Source organism: Cladophialophora immunda, assembly GCF_000835495.1.
Source record: "Cladophialophora immunda strain CBS 83496 unplaced genomic scaffold supercont1.2, whole genome shotgun sequence".
Lineage (NCBI taxonomy): Eukaryota > Fungi > Ascomycota > Eurotiomycetes > Chaetothyriales > Herpotrichiellaceae > Cladophialophora > Cladophialophora immunda.
In genome coordinates, this window is record NW_015622542.1 from 4672598 (window position 1) to 4695790 (window position 23193).

The 23193-nt window shown below is 54.0% G+C and overlaps 10 protein-coding genes across 10 annotated transcripts; 4 read left to right on the top strand and 6 right to left on the bottom strand.

Moving 5' to 3' along the window:
- Positions 1–1703: 1703 nt before the first annotated feature.
- PV07_03886 (uncharacterized protein) lies at positions 1704–3008 on the top strand. Its single transcript, XM_016390646.1, has 2 exons — positions 1704–1969; positions 2100–3008. Exons 1-2 carry the CDS (start codon positions 1934–1936, stop codon positions 2682–2684), a joined length of 621 nt encoding a protein of 206 aa, XP_016252548.1. The 5' UTR covers positions 1704–1933; the 3' UTR covers positions 2685–3008.
- On the bottom strand, positions 2971–5723 carry PV07_03887 (uncharacterized protein). The gene is made up of 2 exons (XM_016390647.1): positions 4135–5723; positions 2971–4064 (listed from the first exon to the last, which is right to left on the bottom strand). The coding sequence occupies exons 1-2, from the start codon at positions 4762–4764 to the stop codon at positions 3066–3068; spliced, it is 1629 nt and encodes a 542-aa protein (XP_016252549.1). The 5' UTR covers positions 4765–5723; the 3' UTR covers positions 2971–3065.
- A 280-nt stretch (positions 5724–6003) lies between these two features.
- Positions 6004–6891, bottom strand: PV07_03888 (uncharacterized protein). The gene has a single exon (XM_016390648.1). The coding sequence runs from the start codon at positions 6755–6757 to the stop codon at positions 6050–6052; it is 708 nt and encodes a 235-aa protein (XP_016252550.1). The 5' UTR covers positions 6758–6891; the 3' UTR covers positions 6004–6049.
- Positions 6892–7079: 188 nt separating this feature from the next.
- On the top strand, positions 7080–8637 carry PV07_03889 (4-hydroxyphenylpyruvate dioxygenase). Its single transcript, XM_016390649.1, has 2 exons — positions 7080–7837; positions 7889–8637. The coding sequence occupies exons 1-2, from the start codon at positions 7165–7167 to the stop codon at positions 8476–8478; spliced, it is 1263 nt and encodes a 420-aa protein (XP_016252551.1). The 5' UTR covers positions 7080–7164; the 3' UTR covers positions 8479–8637.
- A 170-nt stretch (positions 8638–8807) lies between these two features.
- On the top strand, positions 8808–11113 carry PV07_03890 (uncharacterized protein; the record flags this gene model as incomplete). Its single annotated transcript, XM_016390650.1, has 6 exons — positions 8808–9063; positions 9116–9189; positions 9236–9388; positions 9436–9752; positions 9804–10690; positions 10742–11113. Exons 1-6 carry the CDS (start codon positions 8869–8871, stop codon positions 11111–11113), a joined length of 1998 nt encoding a protein of 665 aa, XP_016252552.1. The 5' UTR covers positions 8808–8868.
- A 443-nt stretch (positions 11114–11556) lies between these two features.
- Positions 11557–12186, top strand: PV07_03891 (uncharacterized protein; the record flags this gene model as incomplete). The annotated part of the gene is made up of 5 exons (XM_016390651.1): positions 11557–11587; positions 11647–11673; positions 11724–11772; positions 11824–11839; positions 11890–12186. The coding sequence occupies 5 exons, from the start codon at positions 11557–11559 to the stop codon at positions 12184–12186; spliced, it is 420 nt and encodes a 139-aa protein (XP_016252553.1).
- Positions 12187–13343: 1157 nt separating this feature from the next.
- PV07_03892 (uncharacterized protein) lies at positions 13344–16336 on the bottom strand. Its single transcript, XM_016390652.1, has 2 exons — positions 14748–16336; positions 13344–14681 (listed from the first exon to the last, which is right to left on the bottom strand). The coding sequence occupies exons 1-2, from the start codon at positions 16174–16176 to the stop codon at positions 13690–13692; spliced, it is 2421 nt and encodes an 806-aa protein (XP_016252554.1). The 5' UTR covers positions 16177–16336; the 3' UTR covers positions 13344–13689.
- Positions 16337–20143: 3807 nt separating this feature from the next.
- PV07_03893 (uncharacterized protein) lies at positions 20144–20888 on the bottom strand (the record flags this gene model as incomplete). Its single annotated transcript, XM_016390653.1, has 2 exons — positions 20782–20888; positions 20144–20730 (listed from the first exon to the last, which is right to left on the bottom strand). Exon 2 carries the CDS (start codon positions 20696–20698, stop codon positions 20144–20146), a length of 555 nt encoding a protein of 184 aa, XP_016252555.1. The 5' UTR covers positions 20699–20730; positions 20782–20888.
- A 481-nt stretch (positions 20889–21369) lies between these two features.
- PV07_03894 (uncharacterized protein) lies at positions 21370–21906 on the bottom strand (the record flags this gene model as incomplete). Its single annotated transcript, XM_016390654.1, has 1 exon — positions 21370–21906. The coding sequence occupies one exon, from the start codon at positions 21904–21906 to the stop codon at positions 21370–21372; it is 537 nt and encodes a 178-aa protein (XP_016252556.1).
- A 379-nt stretch (positions 21907–22285) lies between these two features.
- Positions 22286–23077, bottom strand: PV07_03895 (uncharacterized protein; the record flags this gene model as incomplete). The annotated part of the gene is made up of 1 exon (XM_016390655.1): positions 22286–23077. The coding sequence occupies one exon, from the start codon at positions 23075–23077 to the stop codon at positions 22286–22288; it is 792 nt and encodes a 263-aa protein (XP_016252557.1).
- Positions 23078–23193: the final 116 nt, after the last annotated feature.

The window sequence follows — 23193 nt, forward strand, 5'->3', positions numbered from 1 at the left end:
ATGCAATTCGTGATTTGTGCGCAATCTACCCCAGGAAAGCTGTCCGCGCTCTCAAAGGACAGCTTGAACTTGTGAATGAGGCATTTGAATGGGCCATAGATAAAATTACACGGAGATTTTACGATTCCCCTCTGGAGGGTGCTGAAGAGGGCGCTAAAGATGATTTTGCAATTGCTATTAGCGGCCTTGAAGGACAACAAAATCTCCCGGCCCATGTGGTGGAAGCTTGGACGGAAATGCTGGAAATAAAGGTTCGTGAAGGACCTAAGCACTCTTTGCGCGAGATCGGAAACCTCATTCAGCTAGGAGAGTTGATCACCAAACAAGAAAGCCTCCGCTCGAAGGTCATCGATGCCTTCGTTTCTTTAGTCGAAGATTTCGCCGTGTTATATGAGGGTATCGGGCCGACTTTATCCGATATCTATGGTCGACCGGTCTTCGTTAAGCCGTTGATCAATGTGATTGTGAATTCTGAGAGAGAATTTCAAGCGATTGCTGCAGCATTGGTATTGAACTGGGAGACGAACCTCTGTCAGGAGTGGGTGGACTGTTTGAGGGACATGCTGACTGTTAGGCCTCATTCCGCTTTGGAAGCTAGCAAATCGCTGGCCGCTGCCGTTCTGCTTTGCAAGCAAGTTAAGCTTCACACAAGCATTATCTCGACTCTTCACGAATTCACTAGTTCAGGCGAGTACGATTACGGGTTTGGGATCCTCCGGTTGAAGCGGCACCGCCAAGAGGACTGTGAACAGAAAGCGGCACAGAGGATCCTAGACGCAATGCTCTTCGCCATAGCCAACATGGGGAGACTCTGGGGTGGGCGGCACATCGAGCAGTTCTGCGAAAATCTTGAGGGATTTGATTGTTCCGCCATACGGGATATCCTGCGCACGGCACTTCTACAGCGACCGTTTGAGGACACGGTCCCTGCATATATCGATGGAGAAAACATTTGGTACTATGACGCGAACGGAAAATTGGTGTCTCGTCATCTGGAAAAACCAAATAAATTCCGAAAACGATTCCGGAGGGCTCAACGAGAGGCAGGGATTCCGGAGTGGGGGCTCGTAGCAGCCACTGCGAGCAGGGACAGTTGGTTGCAGTAGAATGCCGGGGCTGAGGCAGAGACATACTGATACAATTAGTGAACAAGGAATCTTCGAATAGGATTTCACAATCAATGAGGAATCGAACGACATGAAATGCAAGGCTACGCAGTGGAATGGCCATACCACAAACAGACAGGGTGAAGTATTAGCGTACAAAAAGACGATGGAAACCACAGAGACTAGGCAATGCTATTCAAGGGAGCTCATTCGTAGAAGTATAAAGACTTACGGCTCAGTAATGGCAACAAAGCTGTCGCGGCTGTCCCAAGAAAAAGAGGGGGGGGGCGAATCTTCTCGTGTGGTCGATCCATACAACTAAAAGCGCATGGAATTCGTCAGGTCAAAGCCACACAGTCACTCAGCTACTAGAGTTTTAGGCCACGACTGATGTGCTGCGGATTACTATCAGCGGAGCGAATGTGTGCATTCTCTTGATATGTATTTGACTGGCAAGGCTCCGCTTGTATCCACCGAGTGTTACTGACGAGGCTGAATACGCAACACCTTCTCCGGCTAAACATCGGAGAAGAGGGGCCTTGGCAAGTCCCCGCCATCGTCATCCACTGCCCTCGCTGCAACTTGCACCAGGCTTCACATCATTTGTTTCCAGACCACCTACATCGCACTTTTCCCGCTACTGCCTATATTTCACAAATCCGACCTCTCCTGAACCAAGATCTGAAGACACTTCTTCCCTCGCAACCTCCTGATACAGCTAACCGCTCTATCTGCGCTAATTCGCCTGAACGGCTAGCCGCCGTATCCGCGCAAGGAACAGCAGTCGTGTGTCGGTCTTGTGAGATATTCCTACGCTCAAGATCACAATGTCTGGCCTCGAAAAGGCCCTTTTCAACTTGAAGGTATGTTCTCAGTACTGGGTCAATCGACCTGGAAGCTGCACGGTTGCCCTCTGACCAGTGATTGCGGGCGGGTTGGCCTCAACCACCACTGCTCTCTCCAACACCCTTAAACTGACCACCCTACTGCCAGTTCACCTCCAAGCAACTCAATAGGCAAGCTGCCAAAGCCGACCGAGACTCCCGTGCCGAACAGGCCAAACTCAAGAAAGCCCTGACTCAAACCCCGCCCCAACCCCAGATCGCCCGACTGTACGCCACGAATTCGGTCCGCAACTCGCAGCAAAGGATCCAGCTCCTTACATTGGCTGCCCGAATCGACGCCGTGGCCGCCCGTGTCCAAACAGCCATAACCATGCGCACGGTGACGGCGTCGATGGCGCAGACGGTCAAGGGAATGGACGCCGCGCTGAAGAACATGGACTTGGAAAAGATCGGGGCCGTGATGGAGAAGTTCGAGTCACAGTTTGAAGATCTGGACGTGGTTTCGGGCTATTACGAAGGCGTAGCGGGCGGTGTCGAGAGTCAACAAGTCGGCGTCGAAGGGCAGAGCGAGGTCGAGGCCTTGATGAGCAGGGTCGCCGACGAAGCGGGGGTTGAGCTGTCCCAGGAAATGCAGCAGAATGTGCCGGAACACGAGCTACCGGCAAATGAGACTGCAGAGAGGGCGAAGCTGGAAGAAGGCTTGGGAGACAGATTGCGAGCCTTGAGAAATTGAGCCGCGAAATCGGCACCATGCGGCTGGGGTGTATCGTTTCCGAACTGAATTTGTGCTGGCTAGATTGCGTGGAGCGAGAAAATGACTCAGGAAAGGGCATGCGGCGTTTGAGGATTCTATATAGCTTTTTTCCGGTCAATATACAAGCAGTTCAGCGCCAGGAGACCCGCATAGGCGGTTGTTTCTTTCCGTGACCGCCTTCGATACATGGGACGATTCTCGACAAAGCCATGCAATCAAGGAACGTAAGGAGAGACAGAACTGGCAGCGAGAACCATTAGGACCTGCGAGTCTGAAAAAGATCATTACCACGCGCCACATACGAGGCAAAGCGCCAGCAAATTCCGTTTAACTGGTCCTACTGCTATTCGAAGAAAGGACTCAAACCGGCTTTCCAGCGCCCTTCAACTTCTCCATCGCCCTTAACCTCTCCTCACGCCTCGCTTTTGCGATCTTATTGTCCTCGATGACCTGCCTCTTCGCACCGGCCCAGGGCTTACGCCTGCCCATGTCGAACAGGCGCCAGATGGCAGGGGAGAACAGGCCAGTCTTGCACAGACGGTAGAAGGCCGGGTCGCTCCACCAGAAGCGCCAGGCGCGCCAGCTGAAGAGCGTGGAGGGCGAGGCGCCAAAGTGCGCGAACACACCCGTGCCGGCCGTGCGGTCCAGCCAGCGCAGCTGTTCCGGCGTGCGCATGAAGACCGCGTAGAAGTTCGTCATGAACTTGGACCGGCGCACCAGGCTGCGGCGCCAGGCGAGGTGGTCGCGGTGCCACTTGAGCATGTCGTCCAGAGACGGGAGGTGCGAGCGGCCCAGCCAGATTTGGGACACGGCCATGGTGACCAGTTCGAACTGCACGAAGCCTGGGACTGGGACAATGGCGCCCTGCCCCAGGAATGCCAGCGAGTTGCGCACGTCAGCGTCCGGGTGGAGGGGGAAGATGTTGCGATACAAGACAGGCGGCTCGTCGGCAACCGGGTACGGGTTGTATTCTTTGGGCGCACAAGGGACGGCGGCCTCGTAGCCCGTGGCGTAGATGATGGAGTCGACGTCGTCGAGCACGCGCCCGCCGGTTAGTCGTATGGCTTTTGGTCCGATGATTTCTTGCACTGCCGACACGGGCTCCGCGAAGCCGCTCTCGAGGTAAGGGTAGACCGCATCGGCGACCAAAGGGGTTGTCGTGGCTAATGACGGCGCCGGCGTGAGGTTCCATTCCTTGGGCTGGTACGGAAATGCGTTTTTCGACATCACCGTGAGCCACTTGGTGAGGGCCCATGTCCACAGCCTAGGGAACCACGTCTCCATGAAGACTTGGACGAACATGAGTGACACAGTTAGAGCTTGGTCAAAGGTCTTGCCATCTGCCGTATAGCGAGAAATCTGTGGGGGTGACACATTTAGCAATGGCGCCATAAACACTGAACTTGAGGGGAGCAACAGTATGACCTACCAGGAGCAAGCCGTTCTTGTGGGCCAGATAGACCTTTTTGGCGTGTTGGGCCAACTCAACGACGAGATCCTGTGCGGTCGCGTGAAATCCGACCAGGAGGACGTTCTGCCCCTGGAAGCGAGATGGGTGAGGGAACTGTATAGCGTGGAGGACGTCTCCTTTGAACTTTGCAATGTCCTTCAACTTTGGGGACCGCGGAAGGACGAAGGAGCCGGGAGACACGATCAACTTGTCGAAGAAGTCGGTGTGGCTGGTTCCATCCTGGACGTATTCGACGGCCCATTTCCCCTGGATTCTCGAGAATGTCTTGACTTCGGCTTGGAGGCGAATATGTGGCCGCAGCCCAAAATGGTCACAGTAGCTCTCCATGTACTGCCAGATTTGTTTCGCCGTGGGGAAGTCGTCCACAGCGTCTGAGAAGGGGTAGTCTGAGAAGGCGGCGCGGAACCGACTGCTGTTGAAGACTGTCCCCTCCGTGACCGAGAGCATAGAGTCGTACGACTGCTTCCACAACCCGCCCACCCAGCTTCGCTTCTCGAACCCGGACACTTCAAACCCATCCTCTTTGAGGTTCTTCAGCGCCATGAGCCCCAGAGGACCCATGCCGACAACGGCGACTGTGATGGCCATGGTTTCCGCTTGAACTCAGAAGGTAGTCAGAAGAAGGAAGAGTTCAATGCGGTTCGTCTGTCTTCTGGTCTGCCCATTGAGGCAGCCATAAGAAAACGTCTAGGCGCCGAGAACCCTCTTTATGCCCATGCGTCGTTTAGCATTATTCCTTTGCCATTCCATCCCTCGTTAAATTTACCGAGAATCTTAGGTACCTTTCGGGTGAGGGTGTGTTGGAATGGAACAGACGGTGTGCTGCAAGGCACGTTGACGCAAGCCCTGTTGACCACACTGTCAGGACACGCGCCCAAGATGCCACCCTATTGGAGCGTTATTGCGCCGTTCTGGACGCTAGGATACGAGCAAAGCTTCCATGATAGACAATACCAGGCGCCGTTTCCTGGTCTATGCCGTTGTGCCGGAGCCGCGCCTAGACACAGTCAGCGATTGCCACCATGACCTCGTCGAGGGATTGGCCATATCGTGGCGGGCTATTCAGGCAACCCAACCCTCTTGAGTATTCAGGCCTAGTCTCAGGCAAACCGTGCGCTCTCTGCACCACGCTCTGGTTGCGAAAGAAGGTAGATAATGTGGAAAATGGGGGTGTCTGTCGCCGTCATTTCCGATAGCCTTCACGACGAGTGTGAAGCACACAAGCCAAAAACACCCCTCCCTCAACCTCCTGCGGAAGGACCATCGACCAGGTGCGCATGCTGACAGCGGCGCCAACACACTGATTTTCAGGCATTGGTGCACCTCATTGGGATCCGCTCAGCTGATGCAGGTGTCTCATAGATATGAGAGATACCGACACAGAGGTGGATAAATATTTCTGGGTGGTGTTGTGATGAGGTCGAAGTGAGAGAACGAGGAAAGGAAGGCGTGATGCTGTCAGACGCGTCAGACGTGCTCTTTTTGGTTTGTCTGCTCCATCTGTCCTTTGGATGCGTGGTGCGTGCCTAGGCTTGTGCAAAACTTCCTTGATCAGCGATAACACAGATCCCACAGTCCACAATCCGCCTTGATGCATGGAGCGACACACAAACAAAGCAGCACGTGCACGGACCGCGAATGCCGTCCTCGCTCGACCCAAACCAACCTTCGTTCGGGCCTTGTGACACGACCTCGTTCGCTTATCTTCGGAGAGACGTCATATGGCGGATTCCCTCCGCGCTCATTGTTGTCAGTCGTGTCTCTGCAGAGGTCGAGGACAGGAAAGAGAGAGAACAGTTCACAATTGGGGATCACAGGTGTCTAAGAAGCATGCTTTGCATATGCGCTGCCTAGACTCTGATGCATTACTGCCCTACAAGGCTATGTGAGGTTGGTAAAAGTCCGATATTTCCTTCGTCAACGCCTCCCTCACTATTGATCCACACAACTTTGCATACGGGTTGGTCTTCACCGCTAGCTGCCGTGCGGTTTCATTTCCATAACGGCCTCCGATCCCAAGCTCCCGGCTTGCCGCCTCCTCGAGCTCCTCGGTCGATAGGGCATTGAGATGTGGCACCGCCGCTAGCATCTTTTGATTGTCTTCGGACTTGCTTGCCAGAAGCAGGAGATAACCCCGGTGCGTATGTGCTGATGCAAGAACCTTTGCATCAAAGCCAGAAAGGGTTGTGTTGGGTCCAGTTGGAGTCGAAAGTGAGATAGCCTGAGCAAGGTCTTGAAAGATCTGAGCCACAATGTCTGGGCTCCTGGGAAGGTCTTCGTCCTTCACGAGCATTCGTCGTGCTTGCGCCCTGTTGTTCCACGCAGAGGCATATGAGGGTGCATTTGTGATGATTTCCGTCAACTGAGATATAGAGTGCTCAACGTCGGTCTGTTGGGGCTGTTCCTGATTAACTGATCGCAGTGCAAGTCGTTCCTGTTCCCGGAGCCTTCTCAGATTGCTGTGTGTTTGGTCGTCACGCTTGCTGTTGTCGACTTGTACAGTGCTTGATAGTGAGGATTCTGGGTCGAACAGTGCCGACAAGACGCTGAAGTCATTCGCGCTGAGTCCAGGGGCTGCCATTCTGAAGGTGCGTCTGGCAGCAAGAAAGTCGATGGACCGGGGGATGGTCCTTGGTTGACTTATCAGCGAGAGGTTACTCCAGTGCAGCCGCGGAAAGATAACCTTGCGTCGTATGATAGGAAGCGGGTACGATATCTTCAAGTTGAGATACAGCTGTACGAGTCTCACCGCTCAGAAATACCCCTTTGTTTGTTGAGGCAATGTTCGCTTATTGCCGGAAGTTGTGCCCGGAGGTGCCTTTGTGCCCTCCGTCCCCACACTAACTGAGGTATTCCTCTGTGCGCCAGATGAGAAGTTCCATATGGTATAAGACGACTGTCGACACTGAGTTTCGGTTCCTTGATCTATGTTGCAGGCTCTCCTTCCTCTTCACCACTGTCAGCTCCCGAAAACAAACCACCTTCGAAATGGCTCCCAGTGCTGTGGCCCCAACTCCCGTCCCACCTCACCAAATCAGGCAGAAGTCGATCCATGGCAACACGGCCCCGGTGCAGTCATTGCCGAATACCCCCAAGAAGATTGCAAGTTATCGAGGGTATGACCATGTGGCGTGGTGGGTAGGAAATGCCAAACAGGCGGCAGCGTTCTATGTCTCTCGGATGGGCTTTGAGCGAATCGCATACCGGGGGCTAGAAACTGGTTCGAGAGTGGTCGCCTCCCATGTCGTTCGAAACGGAGAAGTCGTTTTCGTACTCAGCTCGCCACTCCATGGCCCTGACTCGAAGGTCCCCTGGCTCTCCTCCGACGATCGAGCTCTGTTGAAGGAGATGCACGATCATCTGACCACCCACGGGGATGCAGTTCGCGATGTTGCTTTCGAGGTGGATGACGTCGCCGCAGTATACGATGCGGCCGTTGCAAAGGGTGCGTATTCCGTTGCAGCACCCGAGAGCAGGAGCGACGATTTTGGGACGACGAAGATCGCGTCGATCAGAACGTACGGCGACACCATTCATACTCTTATTGAGCGACAAAAGTATCAAGGAGCGTTCTTGCCAGGTTATCGAGCGGTAACAAAGGTCGAGAGAACCGCCAAGTACCTTCCCTCAGTCGACTTGGCTGTTATTGACCATTGCGTTGGTGAGTCGGATTTTCGAACTGCTCGGAGGGTTCTTGTACTGACTTCTCCAGGAAACCAAGACTGGGATGAAATGGAGGCCGCTTGCGAGTACTATGAAAGAACGCTCGGCTTTCATAGATTCTGGTCTGTAGATGACAAAGATATCTGCACCGACTACTCTGCGTTGAAGTCGGTAGTGATGGCTAGTCCTGACGAGAAAATCAAAATGCCAATCAACGAACCAGCAAAGGGCCTCCGAAAATCACAAATAGAAGAATATGTCGACTTCTATAATGGCGCTGGCGTGCAGCACATTGCACTGAGGACCGAGGACATCATCACCACGGTTACCAACCTACAAGAGAGGGGTATCGAGTTCATCAGTGTTCCCGACACTTACTACGATACCATGTCGAAAAGACTGGAAAGCGCCGGCATGAAGCTGAACGAAGACTTTGCAGCCCTGAAAAAGCTCGGTATCCTTATCGACTTCGACGAGGGCGGGTATTTGCTGCAGCTCTTTACCAAGCACTTAATGGACAGGCCGACGGTGTTCATCGAAATCATCCAGAGGAACAACTTCTCTGGGTTCGGGGCCGGTAACTTTAAGGCTTTGTTCGAGGCCATCGAAAGGGAGCAGATGGCCCGTGGTAATCTGTAGTTGTTAACAAAAAGTAATCTTATTGCTGGCACAGTTGTTCATGCTCGTTTCTCAGACACTTGGGGATTGGAGCGAGAGCGATAACGAGCATATAGCCGGCAGCAGGAGTCTTGGAATTAGCGCGTATATTGCTGAAATATTTCGCTCCTCTTGCCCAATTATTATGTTGCCGTCGCTAGATCCAATGCGTTCTGAAGAGAAGATGGAGATGGAGAATGGAATGCGACGTTGAGCCGAAGTCGGACCCGAAAGGCTGAACATAGAATCCCATAAAATGACGGAAATTCTTCCGACTTCATGTCCTCGACTGTGAACAACCCCGGTGTCTCATTCTCCCTTCAACATGTATACAACAACCTCGGGGCGGTAGGTCGGTGGTAGGGTCAGGGTATGAGTCAGACCAGTCCTTTGCAGAGTCGTGCTCGACAGGCTTGCGATCCATGTAGACGCAAGAAAGTGAGATGTCCTGGAGAACAACCAAGCTGCAGTTTCTGCACCCGCCTCAACCAGCAATGCAGCTACACACGCAGCAGCGATACCCGCGGATATCGCATCGAGAAAGACAGGTCAGGTGGGCGATTAAATGTGCGATTGTTCTACGAGGTCCTTGGGAATAAGCCGCTCACGAACCGAGTAGGAAGAGAGCCATGTCGATCGGCAACGTGTCCAGAGACTCGAGGCCAGGATGGAGCAGATCGCGGACGTCGTCAAGTCTGTGAGTTCCTTGAAGGCCTTCAAACTGCGACTGACGTCTCAGCACGCTTGTGGAGTTGCAATCGGGGCAGTCGACGGCTAGATTCCCTGGGACTTCAACGCAGTTGCTCCGCAGCTCTTCCGACACGCCCCAAGGAGAAGTCGACGGCGACATCAGTTCTCAGGGCGGTGTCTCGAGATTCGACCCTTTGCAACGGTTGTGTCCCTCAATCGGTGCTCAACTCCAATGCTGATCAAGTGCAGACCAGATCCTCCGCCCGAGGTGCTCCAGGTATTAGTCAGGTTATATATCGACAGGATCGCCGATCAACCTCTGCCTCTATTTGACATCAAAAGCCTGCCGTCCAGCGCGCCTCGATTCTCCAGAGGACTTCTCAGGAGCTTCCTAGCCTTGACCGTTAGATATTCGAACATCGATTTCTTCAGAAATGCCCAAAGCCGTGCTGTAGAGTTCTACAAGAACTCTGCGTCCGAGATACTATTCGCCGGAGCGGCAGAGCCGACTGGTGACTTGGAAGCTCTTCAGGCCTTCTGTCTGCTATGTCTCAGCGAGATCGCAGGTTTGTCAAGATCCGTCGAGGATTGTATAGAGCTAACGGAGGATCGAGCAGATGGGAAGACGATGAGGGCATGGATGGCTCTGGGGGTGGCTGTGCGAATGGCCATATGCTCAAACACAATGTTCAGCACAGCGAAAACCGTCTCTCCAAATACCGACCTATCCAGATGTTGCTGGAGCCTGTTCATTCTTGACCGAATGCACGGGAGCAGCTTTCGGAGTCTACCGGCCATCCCTACCGAAGAAAATCTACCTGAGATGCCGCCCTCGGGCAGACGGCCCCCATTAGCCTTGTCAAATAGGTCAGCAGACTTGGAAGGTGTGGAAGAGAAGGATGCCGGTATCGACTCGTACGCTTTACAGCTGCTATCAATATGGGGCCGCTTGATGGCTTATCTGAGGACCATCAGAGAGGGAAAGCTTGAGGAAGCATGGACCGCCAACTCAGTCTATCAACAGATCAAGTCCGAGATGTCTCGATTTGAAACTGTGCTCCCGGAGGTCCATCGTTTCAAGAATACTCGATTCCACGACAGAACAATTTCAGAACTGGAAGAGCAGCGTGGATACTGGGCGCCCTGGGTTTTCACACAGTGCATCTACCACACAATACACTGTACCCTAAACCACCCGTTTCTCCATATTGCTAGGATCCCCGGTCGGCCGAGACTCCGTTCTCCGTCGTTCCTCCAACATGCCACCGACCAAGCTGTGCTGCACTCGGCTTGGGTCGTCCTTGTCCTGAGACTGTGCGAGGAGAGGAACTTTACCGTCTTCGATCCATTTGTCGGTCACTTGGCTTCGATGATCGCAACGACACAGTTCTTCTTACAGTTCTCCAAGGATGAGTCGTTGGCAGTAAAGGCCTCCAGAGACTTCGAAATGCTGAGGCGCTATGTTGAGAAAATGGCGAACACTCACAGCCATCTGCTACATACTGTAAGTCTGGTGTATTCCTTGCCTTTGTCATTTGATCCTAATCCTTTGCAGGTTTCTAAGCTCTCTAGACTTGCGCAGTTCGCAACCTCACAGATCGATACGGGCTTGAATAACCCACCAAAGGCCGAGACGGCACTGTTGTGGGACCTCCTCGACTATGCCGTGTCCTCGTCACCTATAGTCGACATTGGCGACTCATCTGACAATGTAGAATTGAATGTCAATACTCAATTTCTATCCCCAATAAACCCAGACGCACCGTTGCCACGAACAGCCTTACAGAGCTCTCAAGAGCTCAGCTTGTCTGGAACAAATATATGGAACGATGCAACCTTCGAATTCGACATGGCCGATATCTCAAGTCTACCTGATGTGTCGGCGTTGATGATGCCAAACGAGGCTTGGACTGGCGGTCATTTGTGAAACTGGATCGGGTGCACCTTCGCCGCCTGGGACCCGGGGAGGCAGAAAATGACAGTCACCACACAAAGCAACGATGAATCAATGCGTCGTGTGTTATCTGAGACCAGCAGAATTACGACTGAAACAGCCTTTGAGGAGGACTTCGTCTGGTCTCGATAGCTAGCAGTGGCACGGACGAGGCTGAACGGTCGCAAGGCTGGGCTAAGCTTGGACCGGATCCGAAGTTCATCCGTTCCTGCTGCGCATTTGTCCACCCCTTGAGGCCAACTCAACAATTTCGAAGGTCTCCACGCTGGCATTTACAAGCCCCTGCCCCTTTAGACGAGAGAACGCGTATATTCCTGCTGCTCACGGTTCCTCCCTGTCTTCACTTAGCCCTGTTTCCGCTACTCAGGCAAATTCGCGTCACCCCTCAGTACACAATTCCAAACAGAACACTCGATATGCCCAGCATGTGGCTCACGGATATGCAGAGTATGCGCCCTTTGCTTCCTCCTTTCTCGATCGCACAGAAAGCGGCTGACCATTCGCAGAGGTTGGTGTCGCGTTTTGCTCCGGAGGTAAATACATTGACTGGATTGTTCGGGAATCATGAACTAATCGGCAAAAGGTGGAATGTTCTTGTTCGGAGGTGTCCTCATGTTCTTCGATCGCTCAATGTAGGTGTTCTCAGCCAGGGCTCTTGGACGACATAACTGACTTCTTCACAGGCTGGCGATGGGAAATGTCTGTTCGCCCAGAACTTTCGCAGTACCTGCATGCTGATTGAACCCCAGATCCTCTTCCTCATCGGCCTCACCCTCATCATCGGAATCCAAAAGACCTTTGTCTTCTTCGCCCGCCGTCAAAAACTGAAGGGGACCGCAGCATTTATGGCTGGCATACTACTCATATTGATCCGGTGGCCACTGACTGGGTTCCTGGTTGAACTGTACGGGATATTCGTCCTCTTTGGCGACTTCTTCGCGACCATAGCATCTTTCGCCGGCAATATCCCTGTCGTGGGTCCGTACATCCAGATGGCTCTCGAGAAAATCTCGAGCGGTCGCCGAAATGCAGAATTGCCGGTATGAAGATTGGACGCATATTGAATATCTTTACGTCGACTTCAGAAGCTGGATCTGGCCTTCAGGCCCGCGGACAAGGTTGATACACATTGGTCTGCCTGGTTTGATTAACTGGTCATGGATACCGATCGATGGAGTCCATGCAAATGGTTCTCTGAAAGAGATCGAAACCGACGGCACCTACCTGCATGAGCCGTACATACACGCTGCGCTCTACACAGTCGCACGCTTCTCATACTTCCGTCGCGATGGATCAGCCTGGTGAATCGTCGCAAGTGCTCAGCACACTTGGCCACCCGTTCATCAGATGGGCATTACCGGGGTCTATGATCAGTATCGACAAGAAGGCCTCAGGCTGAACGCACACGTTCTCCAGACATCTGGGAAGGCATTGTTCGCAGCGCGGTCGACCTGCAAATCTCACGGCTTGAGCTTGACCCACCGAATTCCGACCGGGCCTCGTCGCAACACAGGAGATAGCACGAACCCTGACTGTACGGCACTGCATCTGCCCAGAAGTCGTTGCCTCAGAGCCCAGTGTCACCCTGGGATTGAATGAGAGCATGCTTTCCAAAGCGATGTCACAGGCGGAGGACCCAGCTCGACAACTAGTGGAGGGTTTGACGCATGCGAAGCCGAGGACGGATTGAAAGGAACGAAGTCGAGGCAGAGCGTCAAGAGGAAGCGACTTTTGGGGATTTCCAACGCCGAAGAAGTCCAGCTACAATACGCACATATCCCAGAGCCCCTTTTCTTGCTCCTAGCCCAGACTTAAGTCATGGGCATGGACAAGGGCGTGGACATCGTCATAGGCGCGAAGTACGAGGCGCGAGAGCCCCGGATATGCAGTAAAGCCATCACTGTTCAGACTCTTGCTTCTGGTCCCCCATCGTGATCTATCCCCGTTAGCTGGAGATGTTTACCTCATCCTCCCCCTTTCTCTCGGTCTCTCTTTCTCACCTCACATTTATTCCGCCTCCACCCTACGCTATAACGTTGCGAATATACCTGGCCCTTTCTTCCGGTCTCCATCCGCAAGAACCTCGAGTGTGTCGGCGTGGAACTGTTCTCCACAGGTCTAAACCATGTAATTACATAGGATATTTACCTTCTCGGGTGGATGGATGAATGAATGGGGTGGAGGGGTTGGAAATGTAAACAAACGCGTGCATGGGCAAAGACGGTGTCGTTTTGTTCTCGCGCTCCAATTCACCATTCCGTCCCTTTTTTCCAGCCTTGTCATTCGCGCCGTGACCATTTGCTTGCTTGCTCGCTCGCACTACACATTCGCTAATCGTTCGCTGGCATATCCTACTAGATTCCACCCCTACATAGCCTCGCCTGACCAGATAGATCATGGGCACAGCATTGTCATACCACACATACACACCGAAAAGACTGTTCCCTCTCCCCCCCGCTACCTATACGTAGATACAGCGTATATATAGCGACCAGAAAGGTATGAAGGTAGATACATCCATCCACACGTAGACAGGAGGTCTTTTTGACTCACAACCCCTGCGAGTACGAATCAATGCTCCCGCCGCCGCCGCCACTGCCCCCGCCGCCTCCGCCAGGCCACCCGACAAAGGCGCCCAGGCCGTGGGCGTTGACGTCCGGGGCCGTGGCCAGCAGGTCGTAACCCATGCCCATGCTCCAGAGCATGTCGTCCTCGGTCTGCCAGCCGCCAAAGGTGCCCGCCGAGGTGGACGTGGGCTGGGAGTGCGGGGAGAGGGCGTAGGGGTCGAACCCGGCTCCTCCATTGGAGTGTTGCTGTTGCTGCTGTTGCTGCTGTTGCGTGCCGCCTGTTGGGGTGAACGGAGTCGGCGAGGTCGTGGTGTGTTGCGGCGGGAGGAGGGAGGGCGTGTTTGTCTGGGACGACGAGGTGTACAGATCCGCGGGTTGGTAGGGTTGGCCACCCTGCACTTGGCCCGCATGCTGCTGGGCGTAGGGCGTGTCTCGCCCGCCGTTCTGTCGCGCACCACCACCCATGGCCGCCGCGGCGTCGAGGGACGCATACCCTGCCGCGCCGGTGCCATTTTCCGCGCCGCCAACGGTCCTTCCAAACTGGCCGTTGTTGCCCACCAGGTTGCGCCTCAGCAATCTCTCAAACCCGTCGGCCATCGCGTACAGGATATGCCCCTTGCCAGCCTTGCAGCTCCTGAACAACTCAATCACTTTCTCGATGAGCGGTTTCGTCTGGGCCTCTGCGTCGATGCTCACGCCTATCCCCGTCCACCGACTCGACATCTTGATCAGGAAGACCACCGCGAAGGCGATCACGGTGTGCAAGTACAGAGGCACCCCGACCATCGAGTCCCGAATGGACGGTTCTTCAAGGACGATGATCAGGATTTGGTGCGCCGAGGAGATCGCGTGCGATGCAAGTGGTCGCAGGGACGTGGGTAGGGTTGCTGTGGAGGAGATGGTGAAGAGGGAACGACCTCGTAAGGCGAGGGAGTTGAGCATCATCGACGCAAAGTTGTAGTGGAGTTCGACACCTAGAAGGGAAAGACCTGGGTTAGACAGGGGAAATATAGACAGCGTAGTGGGCGGAAAGGACTCACCAACAGCAGGGTAGTCGCCCACATGGGTGTCCCTGTTCAATGCATGCCGGAATTGATATCTCCACCGATGCAAATCCTCGATAAATCGCTGGTGGGTGAGAAGCGTAACATCGTCGCCATCCATCAATCTCTCGGCCTCCAAGCCAAAGTGGTTGTACGCTTTACTCAGTATAATGAACAGTGTGACCTGTGATAGAACTCTTCGATCCGACGGCGTGCATTCCGGCGCATTCAGAAAGACATCGTATTCTTTGATGGCTTGCAATTCTGCCGTCACAGGTGGTCGACCATACGCGATGCTGAAATGGTGATCGAGGACATAGAGGAGATACCACAGTCTGGCCCTCTCGAATGCATGTTCGCGGTCACTGGCCGACTGTTTTTGCGAATAGAGGGCTTTGAAGAAGGCTTGATGCAGATTCAACTCCGTCGCCATCCGGACGCAATGTCCGGAAAGTTTCCAGCTGAGGTCTGGAAGCCAAAAGGCTGCAATACATAGCGCGCGGATATCCTCAAGGGTATGGAAGCGGTCGAAGAAAGAAGTGGCGATGAGGTCTCTGAGGTGCTTATGCGCGGACGCGTGGATCTTCTCCTTGCCTGGGATATGGAGCGACGTGACGGTGATGATGGCTGTAAAGAACAGAGTCGAGGATTCGCGGACAGAGAGCAGTGTGCGAGACTCGTGAACGGTGGCGTCGAACAGGTAGCGCGAGAGGGTGGTCTTGAACAAGCTAAACATTTCCTCTGCTTCTTCGACGCTGATAACTCCCATGGCGACCAAGTCGTTCTCCATGTTCCTTTTGGAGTTGCGACGCGCCGGGTCGCCATACTTTAGGCGGCTCCGCAGGGTGTTGAGCTGAGTGACCTCGTACAAGCTGCCCATGGGCGCGGGAGCGACTTCGTGCGCATCTTCTTGATTGGGCTCGCGTGAGTTCTCCCGCGTAGTCTGTGCATTGGATTCTGCAGGGATAGGCTGTGGCGGTGGTTGCAGGTGCTGGGATGGATGGGTGCGAGAGTAAGCCTCCAGCGGGGGCATCTTCAACCGGGAGAGAATGTCTTCCACAGCTCTGTCCAGCCGAACAATTGAAGGGTGAGGGTTCTCGCCATCATCGTCCAGACTCACTCTCATCCGCTTCGAGGTGATACAATCCAGACCCAGGCGCTGACATCTCGAGCACCCAGAGTCGCCTCGCTCCAGACTGTCGCATTTCACCTTCAGCTTGCGACAGGCCAGACAGGCTCGGCCTTTGCGCGAAACATGCGGTTCCGTCGGCAGGTGGTCGGCAGACCTCTTGCGACCGTGCAGTGGCGATGGGTTGATGTTATTGTCGTCGACCGAGCCGGTCCATGAGGGTTGACGGGGAATGTGGCTCAGGGACGGATTTGATTCCGGCGGAGCTTGCTGAGCGTGATCCTTTGTGTCGGCCATGGCCGGTCATTGACGCACAGCTGGAGCGCAGCTGGGACCTTCAAGCATGGGAGGTGGTACAGAATGGCAAGGCGCAGGTGTTGAGGACGAGATCAATATCCAGCGGATCAATGGCTGGTCATGGGTTCAGGTCATTGCATGGGCGGCCATGTGCCTTGGGGGGGAAATCTGGAACGTGGAAGCGAGCAGCTGCGCACAGTTCAGAGTTTCGTTTGCTCCGACGGAGACAAATGCGCGAATCCCCGCTTCCCGCTTTCCGCCTTGCGCTTGGCAGCTCTGGGCGGGCCCCTCCGTGACCTCCCCGTGGTGCCCGTGGCCGCATCCCCCCTCCCCCTCACAGCGTGACAGCAAATGGGAGCATCCATATCTCCACCCCGTCCGCCAATCAAGCAGGTGCCACGTCCTGCTTTTAGCCGCCATCTATCAACTCAGCTCTTCCCCATTTCTCACTCTTACTAGCCAGACAAGCCGCCGCCGACGACGACGACGGGAACGGGGGATGAATCGCAGCTATACAGATCTCTGCCCGAGCCATACGTGCCGGAGCTGTCCGTCTAGGGCCAATTCATGCGTTCATTCATTGACACCAACCGCTTAGACGACATCCTCTCGACCCCCCAATACATCAAGACCCTGCCGGAATGGACCACATCGGGACAGGGACATTGTCTCTCTCCCTCAGCATCTTCGCGACGCGATGCCTGAAGATCGCCTCGTTTTTGCCATCCCATTCCGCTTTGGCTCTTTCGAGATCGATACCAGCCGGTCCTGCGTCCTCCACGGTGAAAAAGTCCGGTCTGCTGTTCAGTATTGCTGCATACAGTCCTGCTTGAGCGGCGTATAGCGAACATACATTCCTCTTGACCCTTGAAGCCAGGGCCTCCATTCGCATATACGCCTTCTTCAGTTGGGCCAGTCTCAGGGATGACTCACCAGATGTATTGGCTAGCGATCGACCCATACGAGGAGGATGATCACTTCCATGAGGTGTTCGGATTGTTACTTGCGACCCTCCTACAATGCTTGGACTGCTGTTGAACTCGAGCCAGCGGCACCTTTTCGACTTGACTTGTTCCAGCAGGTTTTGAGCTGCGGCGTCGTGCTCCAACCATGTGCTGGAGAGATGTTGGACTAATCTGGCGTCAATTGAGCGACAGCCTCTGTGAAGCAGGTTATAGGCGCTCCAGACCCGAGCATGTGCTTCGGTCCATTTCTCCAACTGTGACACCACCGTTACGATTTTCCCTGTGAGCAGCCCGCAAGTCCGAAGATCTCGTAGCGTCATTTCGACCTCGCTCGGGGCCTGCATTGTCGTGGCGTGATTCCCCGCGTGTGTGAGTTTTGTGCTCAGCTCTGGCTCTGGGACGACTTCATAGAATCCCTTTGGGACGGGTCGTTCCAATATTCTCTCAAGAAATGGGCGCCACGAGCTCGATACGCAGTTGCCTATATCCATCAAAGTTGCATCTTCTTCCCGATCTGCAAACTCTTCTGGGATAACCGGCAGCTGCATTGGAGTCCACCAGGTCCAGCTCTCCAGACTTGATACTTCGTGTCCCCTCCAAACTGAAGCTCCCCGCAATGTTAGGTTTGTGGATTCGGGGGACTCGAGTTGGCTTCCAGTGGATGGATGGGACGTTAGCGAGTTTGGTGCGAGCTGAGGCTTAGCGATTGACTAGAAGTCTTGTCGAAGAGGGCGAAGTCGGTCGATCGCGCGGCGATTGCGAGTTCCAGATGCTGCTGATGCAGAAATTCTGAAGTGAGCTGATTCACCGCGAACTACAAGTGTGTTTGCGTTAGTCCGATGCAAGGAAAGAGTTGAAAGAAACCCACCGATTGAGCGCCGTCTAAGGATACCAGCAGAAACAAATACTCTTGGAAGGATGATATGTAAAAAAAAGCTGGGAAGACAATTGAGTAGAGGAAGCGGAGAGCGATGAAGTGCGAGACTCAAGTCTACTCCAGCAGCTCCTTCCCTCAACTCATGCGATCCCCCTTTCCACAGGCCCTTCCCACCCGATCTTGAATATGCTTACGCCTTCAAGCTTGAGATTTATATTGCCCCATCTCACGCTCTGAATGTCTCAGAAGGGAGAATAGACGCTGCATCATTGGACGCAACCCAGCTGTTCAGGATAGGCAAATTGGTCGCCTTGTCGTCCGTCTCCGTGGGACCCCGGAGATTCGCCCAAGCTATCATCCAGGAATAATTCCACAACACTGACGGAGGGTGCAAATCCACCTTCAAACCTGTCCGTCCAGCTCGGTTTCGACTCACTCGACAAAATGCTCATGCACTCCCAATTCTCTTAGCGCGACCTCAAAGCTTTCGACTTCGAGGCGCAATCTTCGATTGACAACAGACCATAACCCGCACATATCAAGTGCTTCGAGGAAGCCTTCAATCGTATCAAGGCTCACAGAGTTTCGGACATGGAGGCTGGACATGCTCTGGCAAAGCACGGAGCATCTATCACCGGCCTTGATGAGAGATCGGGCTCTCTGGCCAAGCAGTCGAATATCTTCATGGTGGCCCGTCATGGACTGTGCGAGCAGGACGCGCCGGGTCTCCTCAGTCAGAAATGGAAAGGACCGCAGTGGCTGGGAGAGTTTTGAGGTGTTTTCAAGGGTCTTTTTGAGGCTTCGAAGGTCCTTCAAGAAAGAAATGGTTTCGCCTGTCAGTGGACCCATGACTTCAGCAGCCCTAGCGCATGCGTCCAGATGGGAGAATTTTTCGGCCTCAAGTTCGTCTAACAATGCGTTCTGTGCCCCTTCATCGCTGCGAGATCGTTTCGCCTGATGAAAATTGCGGGGTTCATCTGGAGTTGAACTGGAAAGGGAGAAGCGATTGGCGGCGTCGTGGAATCTCTGCAAGACGTACAATTCCTGCTCTTCTTGTATTCCGTCGTCTGCTTTGCTCATGACATCTGACTTGTCGTCCTGTTTGCTTTGGTATGCCTCTGATCTTGTATACTCAGGTGCTGGGGCCTCACCACGATCGGCTCTATGTTGTGCGATTGGAGGTTCGGCACCATCATTGCTTGACAAGGTGAGATCAGCCATGTCCAGGTCGCTGATTGATGATTCGCTGTCCCGAGCCTTCCACAACAATGTTTTTTAACCAGAAGCGCAGAATTTTTGAGACCAGGGAGATGCGGAGCGAGTGCAGACGTATAGAAGTGAGGGAGATGAGGTCAGACTCTGCTTTGGCGTAGGACAGCACCGACGGGACCGGTCCGGAATGGGAGATTGATGAGGCGAGCGGAGAATGTATGGAGGCAGAGACGAGCGGTTAGTGGAAGAAGGGAATTCTGGCTGGCGCCGGAGAGTTCAGTGAGGAGAATCAGCGAGAGAGATCGAGGGCGGCAGGGAGTGAAAGGCAGGGAAGCCACACGTACGAACACAGTACGTGACAACTAGCACCGGTGAAGGGCAAGATCAGATCGAGGAGTGAAGATAAAAGATCATGAATGGCACTATAGAGGGGAAAAAATAGGGACAAAGGCATGGTTCTGTGTCTCATGCGTGTCTGAGTTGCACTGGTCGTGCCTCATCTCACATTGTCCTGAATTCATTTGTATCCAAGTTCGAGGAATCGACAATGGCCAAATCTATGTAGGCATTTTGGACTCGTTCCTCCTTTGCAGAAGAGCACACAATATCTGTCCAACCCTGAGAAGTGTCCCCTCAAATCTCAGCCCAGGCCATCCAATACATCCACGAGCCGTACGATCGACGTATCCATCACATACAAGACTTGAACCACCTTCTCCACTCTGTTTGAAGTAACCCTTTCCAGAATGTCTCCACAATTGCCTGTCCCTGTGTCCAAGATGGCGAAAAAGACACCGATGGCGATCTAGGCCCGTGCGTTCCTGAGAGTTCTCCTTTAGTTGATTCACACATCGCCTTGCTGTCGACTCGACACCATATTGTCGACCGTGGCACACACCAAGTGGTGAACCCCCTAGGTGAGCATCATCAGCACGTTCTTGTACACGTGCATCTCCTGGTCGGGCGGGAAGTTCAGGCGCATGCACTCCCTGCCGATGTCGTGGGTCTTGTTGATCTTGGCCATGAAGCGCGCGTTGTCCGACACAAAGTCCGGGATGGTCTGGCCGCGGCGCTTGAACAGGATCCTGCATGCCCCGAGCTGGGCGTTGACGTCGCTCGCGATGGCCCGCTCCTGGCGCGCGAGGGCGACGACGGTGCCGTGCTGCAGCGCCCAGGCCGTGCGGAGCAGCAGGTCCGGCTTCTCGAGCCCGTCCCACCGCGCGTCCTCCAGGTACGACCCGAGCTCGCGCAGTTCGCGCAGGGCGCGCGTCGTCTGCGCGTTCTTCTCCTTCCAGTCCGACACCCGGCTGGAGAGCCCGATGACGAGGTTGCAGTCGTGCAGGATGTCGGCGGCGGCCGTGTCTTCTTCGGAGGCGGGCTGGGACGGGTCTTGACAGGTCATCTTTTGTAGAGCCTCGCGAGCCAGTTTTGGGAGCACCCCGTGAGACTTATTGGGGACTTCTTCCATCTTGTGTGAGCCGTGTGTCGGGGTTGTGTGAGCTGGGTGAGGAGTAAGCTGGGAGTCTCAAGGAGGCAGAGACTGTTACTTACGAGGACGAGGACGGTGCTGAAACAACGGATGTCGAGTGAGATATTTATGATAATGATAACAGGTCAAGACTCAAGAAGGTTGCTGTGATGATCGAAGAAGAGAAAACACCTGAGAGAGAAGAGAAAGCGAGAGAGAAAGGTGCAAGTGTAAAGAATGAAGTCGCCTTTATATGATTGTGGGATATCTGATTCACCTCGCGCCAGTCACAAGTGACAGCGTGACACTGCTGAGTGAATACACTGTTCCAAAGAAATTGTTTGCTCACCTGGCCCAAACTTTTCACATTGTTTGTTCTCGAACGAGGCTGAAACCTGCCTCACCTCGATCTCAAAATGGCGGATCTCAGCGCGGGAGGCGACATGCGCGGTCTCAGGGATCTGGTGATGTCTTGCTTCGTGAACTACCAGGAGAGCATGTGGTGGGAATGTCTTTTTGGTACTTGCTGGCCTGCTATTTGATTTTTGCAGTGTCCTCGATGAAGGGGAGCACATGTTACATCTGACTATTGTGATGGCCACTCACCCTGCTGTGCCTTCTACCATGTCCTCCCGTATGAGTCTGTGTGAAGAGCCCTCCTCGCCATTCATTCAGGTGCTTGCAATCTGTCCAAGAATATACACAGTTCTACGGTCTGGCTGTGGGGGTTGGGCGGCGGCTCTGCGAACGAGGTAACAGCTACGTTCAATCTCACGCACCATATAATTCGCCATGTCGTGTTTGTCCAGGTTCTTCTCGATCTCGTCCCTGCATTCAGGGTAGGTGCTGAGCAGATCGTGGTAGACACCACCATGTCCCCATTTTCTTTCATAATCGCGTGCGACTGCGTCCATCAAGGGCTTCAGCGGGCGGCCACCTGCCCAATTACTCGTCCCCATGATTCTCTCAATAGCCAGCTCGGCTTGTAGATGGAGAGGCCGAGCTTCGTTGGAGGATTCCGGGGTGTAGAAGCCTTCCACGTAGCGATGGTGTTCGATATTGAACAGGTGGCGTCCTAGAACAGTGGCTCCCTCTTCCAGAATGTCTATGGCGACATCGAGGTCAACGGGGATTGTGGTGATGGGATCATACGTGTGGTGGCAGTCTGGTCCCTTGCCTTTAGATTCCTTCTTTGCTTTTCTGGGCATGTTGAGAAGAGTTGAGTTGGTGCGTCGTTGTTGCAATGGTTTGTCAGAGCGGGCTTTGTTTTGGGGGGCAACTTGCAGACATGTTGATGGGATTGTGTAGACCGAAGAAAGTAGACAGGTTTTATTCGCGGTCAAAGGCAGTGGTTGGAGGCGTCGATAAAGCAGTTGAACTCCGAACAAGGGGCCGTGTTCTTTCAACTGCCCACCGTAACTGCCTCGACGCGTCTGTCAAGTGACACACCAAGGGGTGTTCTGTTTGTCTCCCCACTGCGTAAACATCTGTGTGTGGCTTTTCTAACACCCGAAAACTGCCTTGTGTGTACGAGGTAGTGTACTGACGCTTCACTCGATCGTGCCGGCTCCCAGCGCACGGACCAGCTCAAACCTCCATCACTGGCATGGTCAGATCTGGGAGTTCCAGCTGAGGATGTTCTGTGTGGATTTCGCGTCGCAGCACCTCACATATTGGTATCCGCCTGACCTCTTCCTCAGCTTCATCATTGCCGTGTACCTTTTTGACCTTCCCCAGCGCAACCGAAAGCTCAAGCGCCATATTTCCCAGCGACCGGTTAAATGCCTCCGAGCCTCTCACGGTCTGCCTTTCCGCGTATCTGAGCTGCCGCATCTCCGGTGTCTGGAGTCGCAGGCGAGTGGTGGCCAGGTGTGGAAAGTCCTTGAGCCTCCGTAGAATGTCCTTCATGATACAGTCCAGGCTTTGCCTCGTCACGAGCAGGACCATGTACAGTATCATGGCCATACACAGTGTCCAGTGCATCGGGAGCGAACCGTGATCTTGGTCTGTGGGAAGCAGCCCAGCATCTCGCTCCGCAGTGTAGATTTCGGACCATTTGAACATGTCGAAGGCCATCCAAGAACGGCTGTCCCATGAGCCTCTGGAGGTGCTGAAGCCATGCCGGAATTGTTTGTACATGCGCGGAAAATAGTCGTCGGAGGGATGGTCGTGGCTCTTCATCGCCGGATTCGCTGCAATGGACATATCCAACTTGGCCGCAATATCGTGCAATTCAGTCTCGCCCTTATCTCGTACCTTTGCAATTGTAGGCGAGTCATCGGTGACTGCGTTGTCGGGTTCTTCAGATGTCGCTCGACTGGAAGGAGAGGAGGAATTATGGCGTCCCAAGAACTCCTTGATCGCCTTGAACACGAACATTTCGATATCGTTAAACGCCGGGCGGTGAGTGGAGGTTTGTGCGATATCGTGGTGGTGTCTGTAGTGAGCTGTTGGTGAAGGTGAAACCAATAGGGGACGCAGCAGGCTGCTAAGGC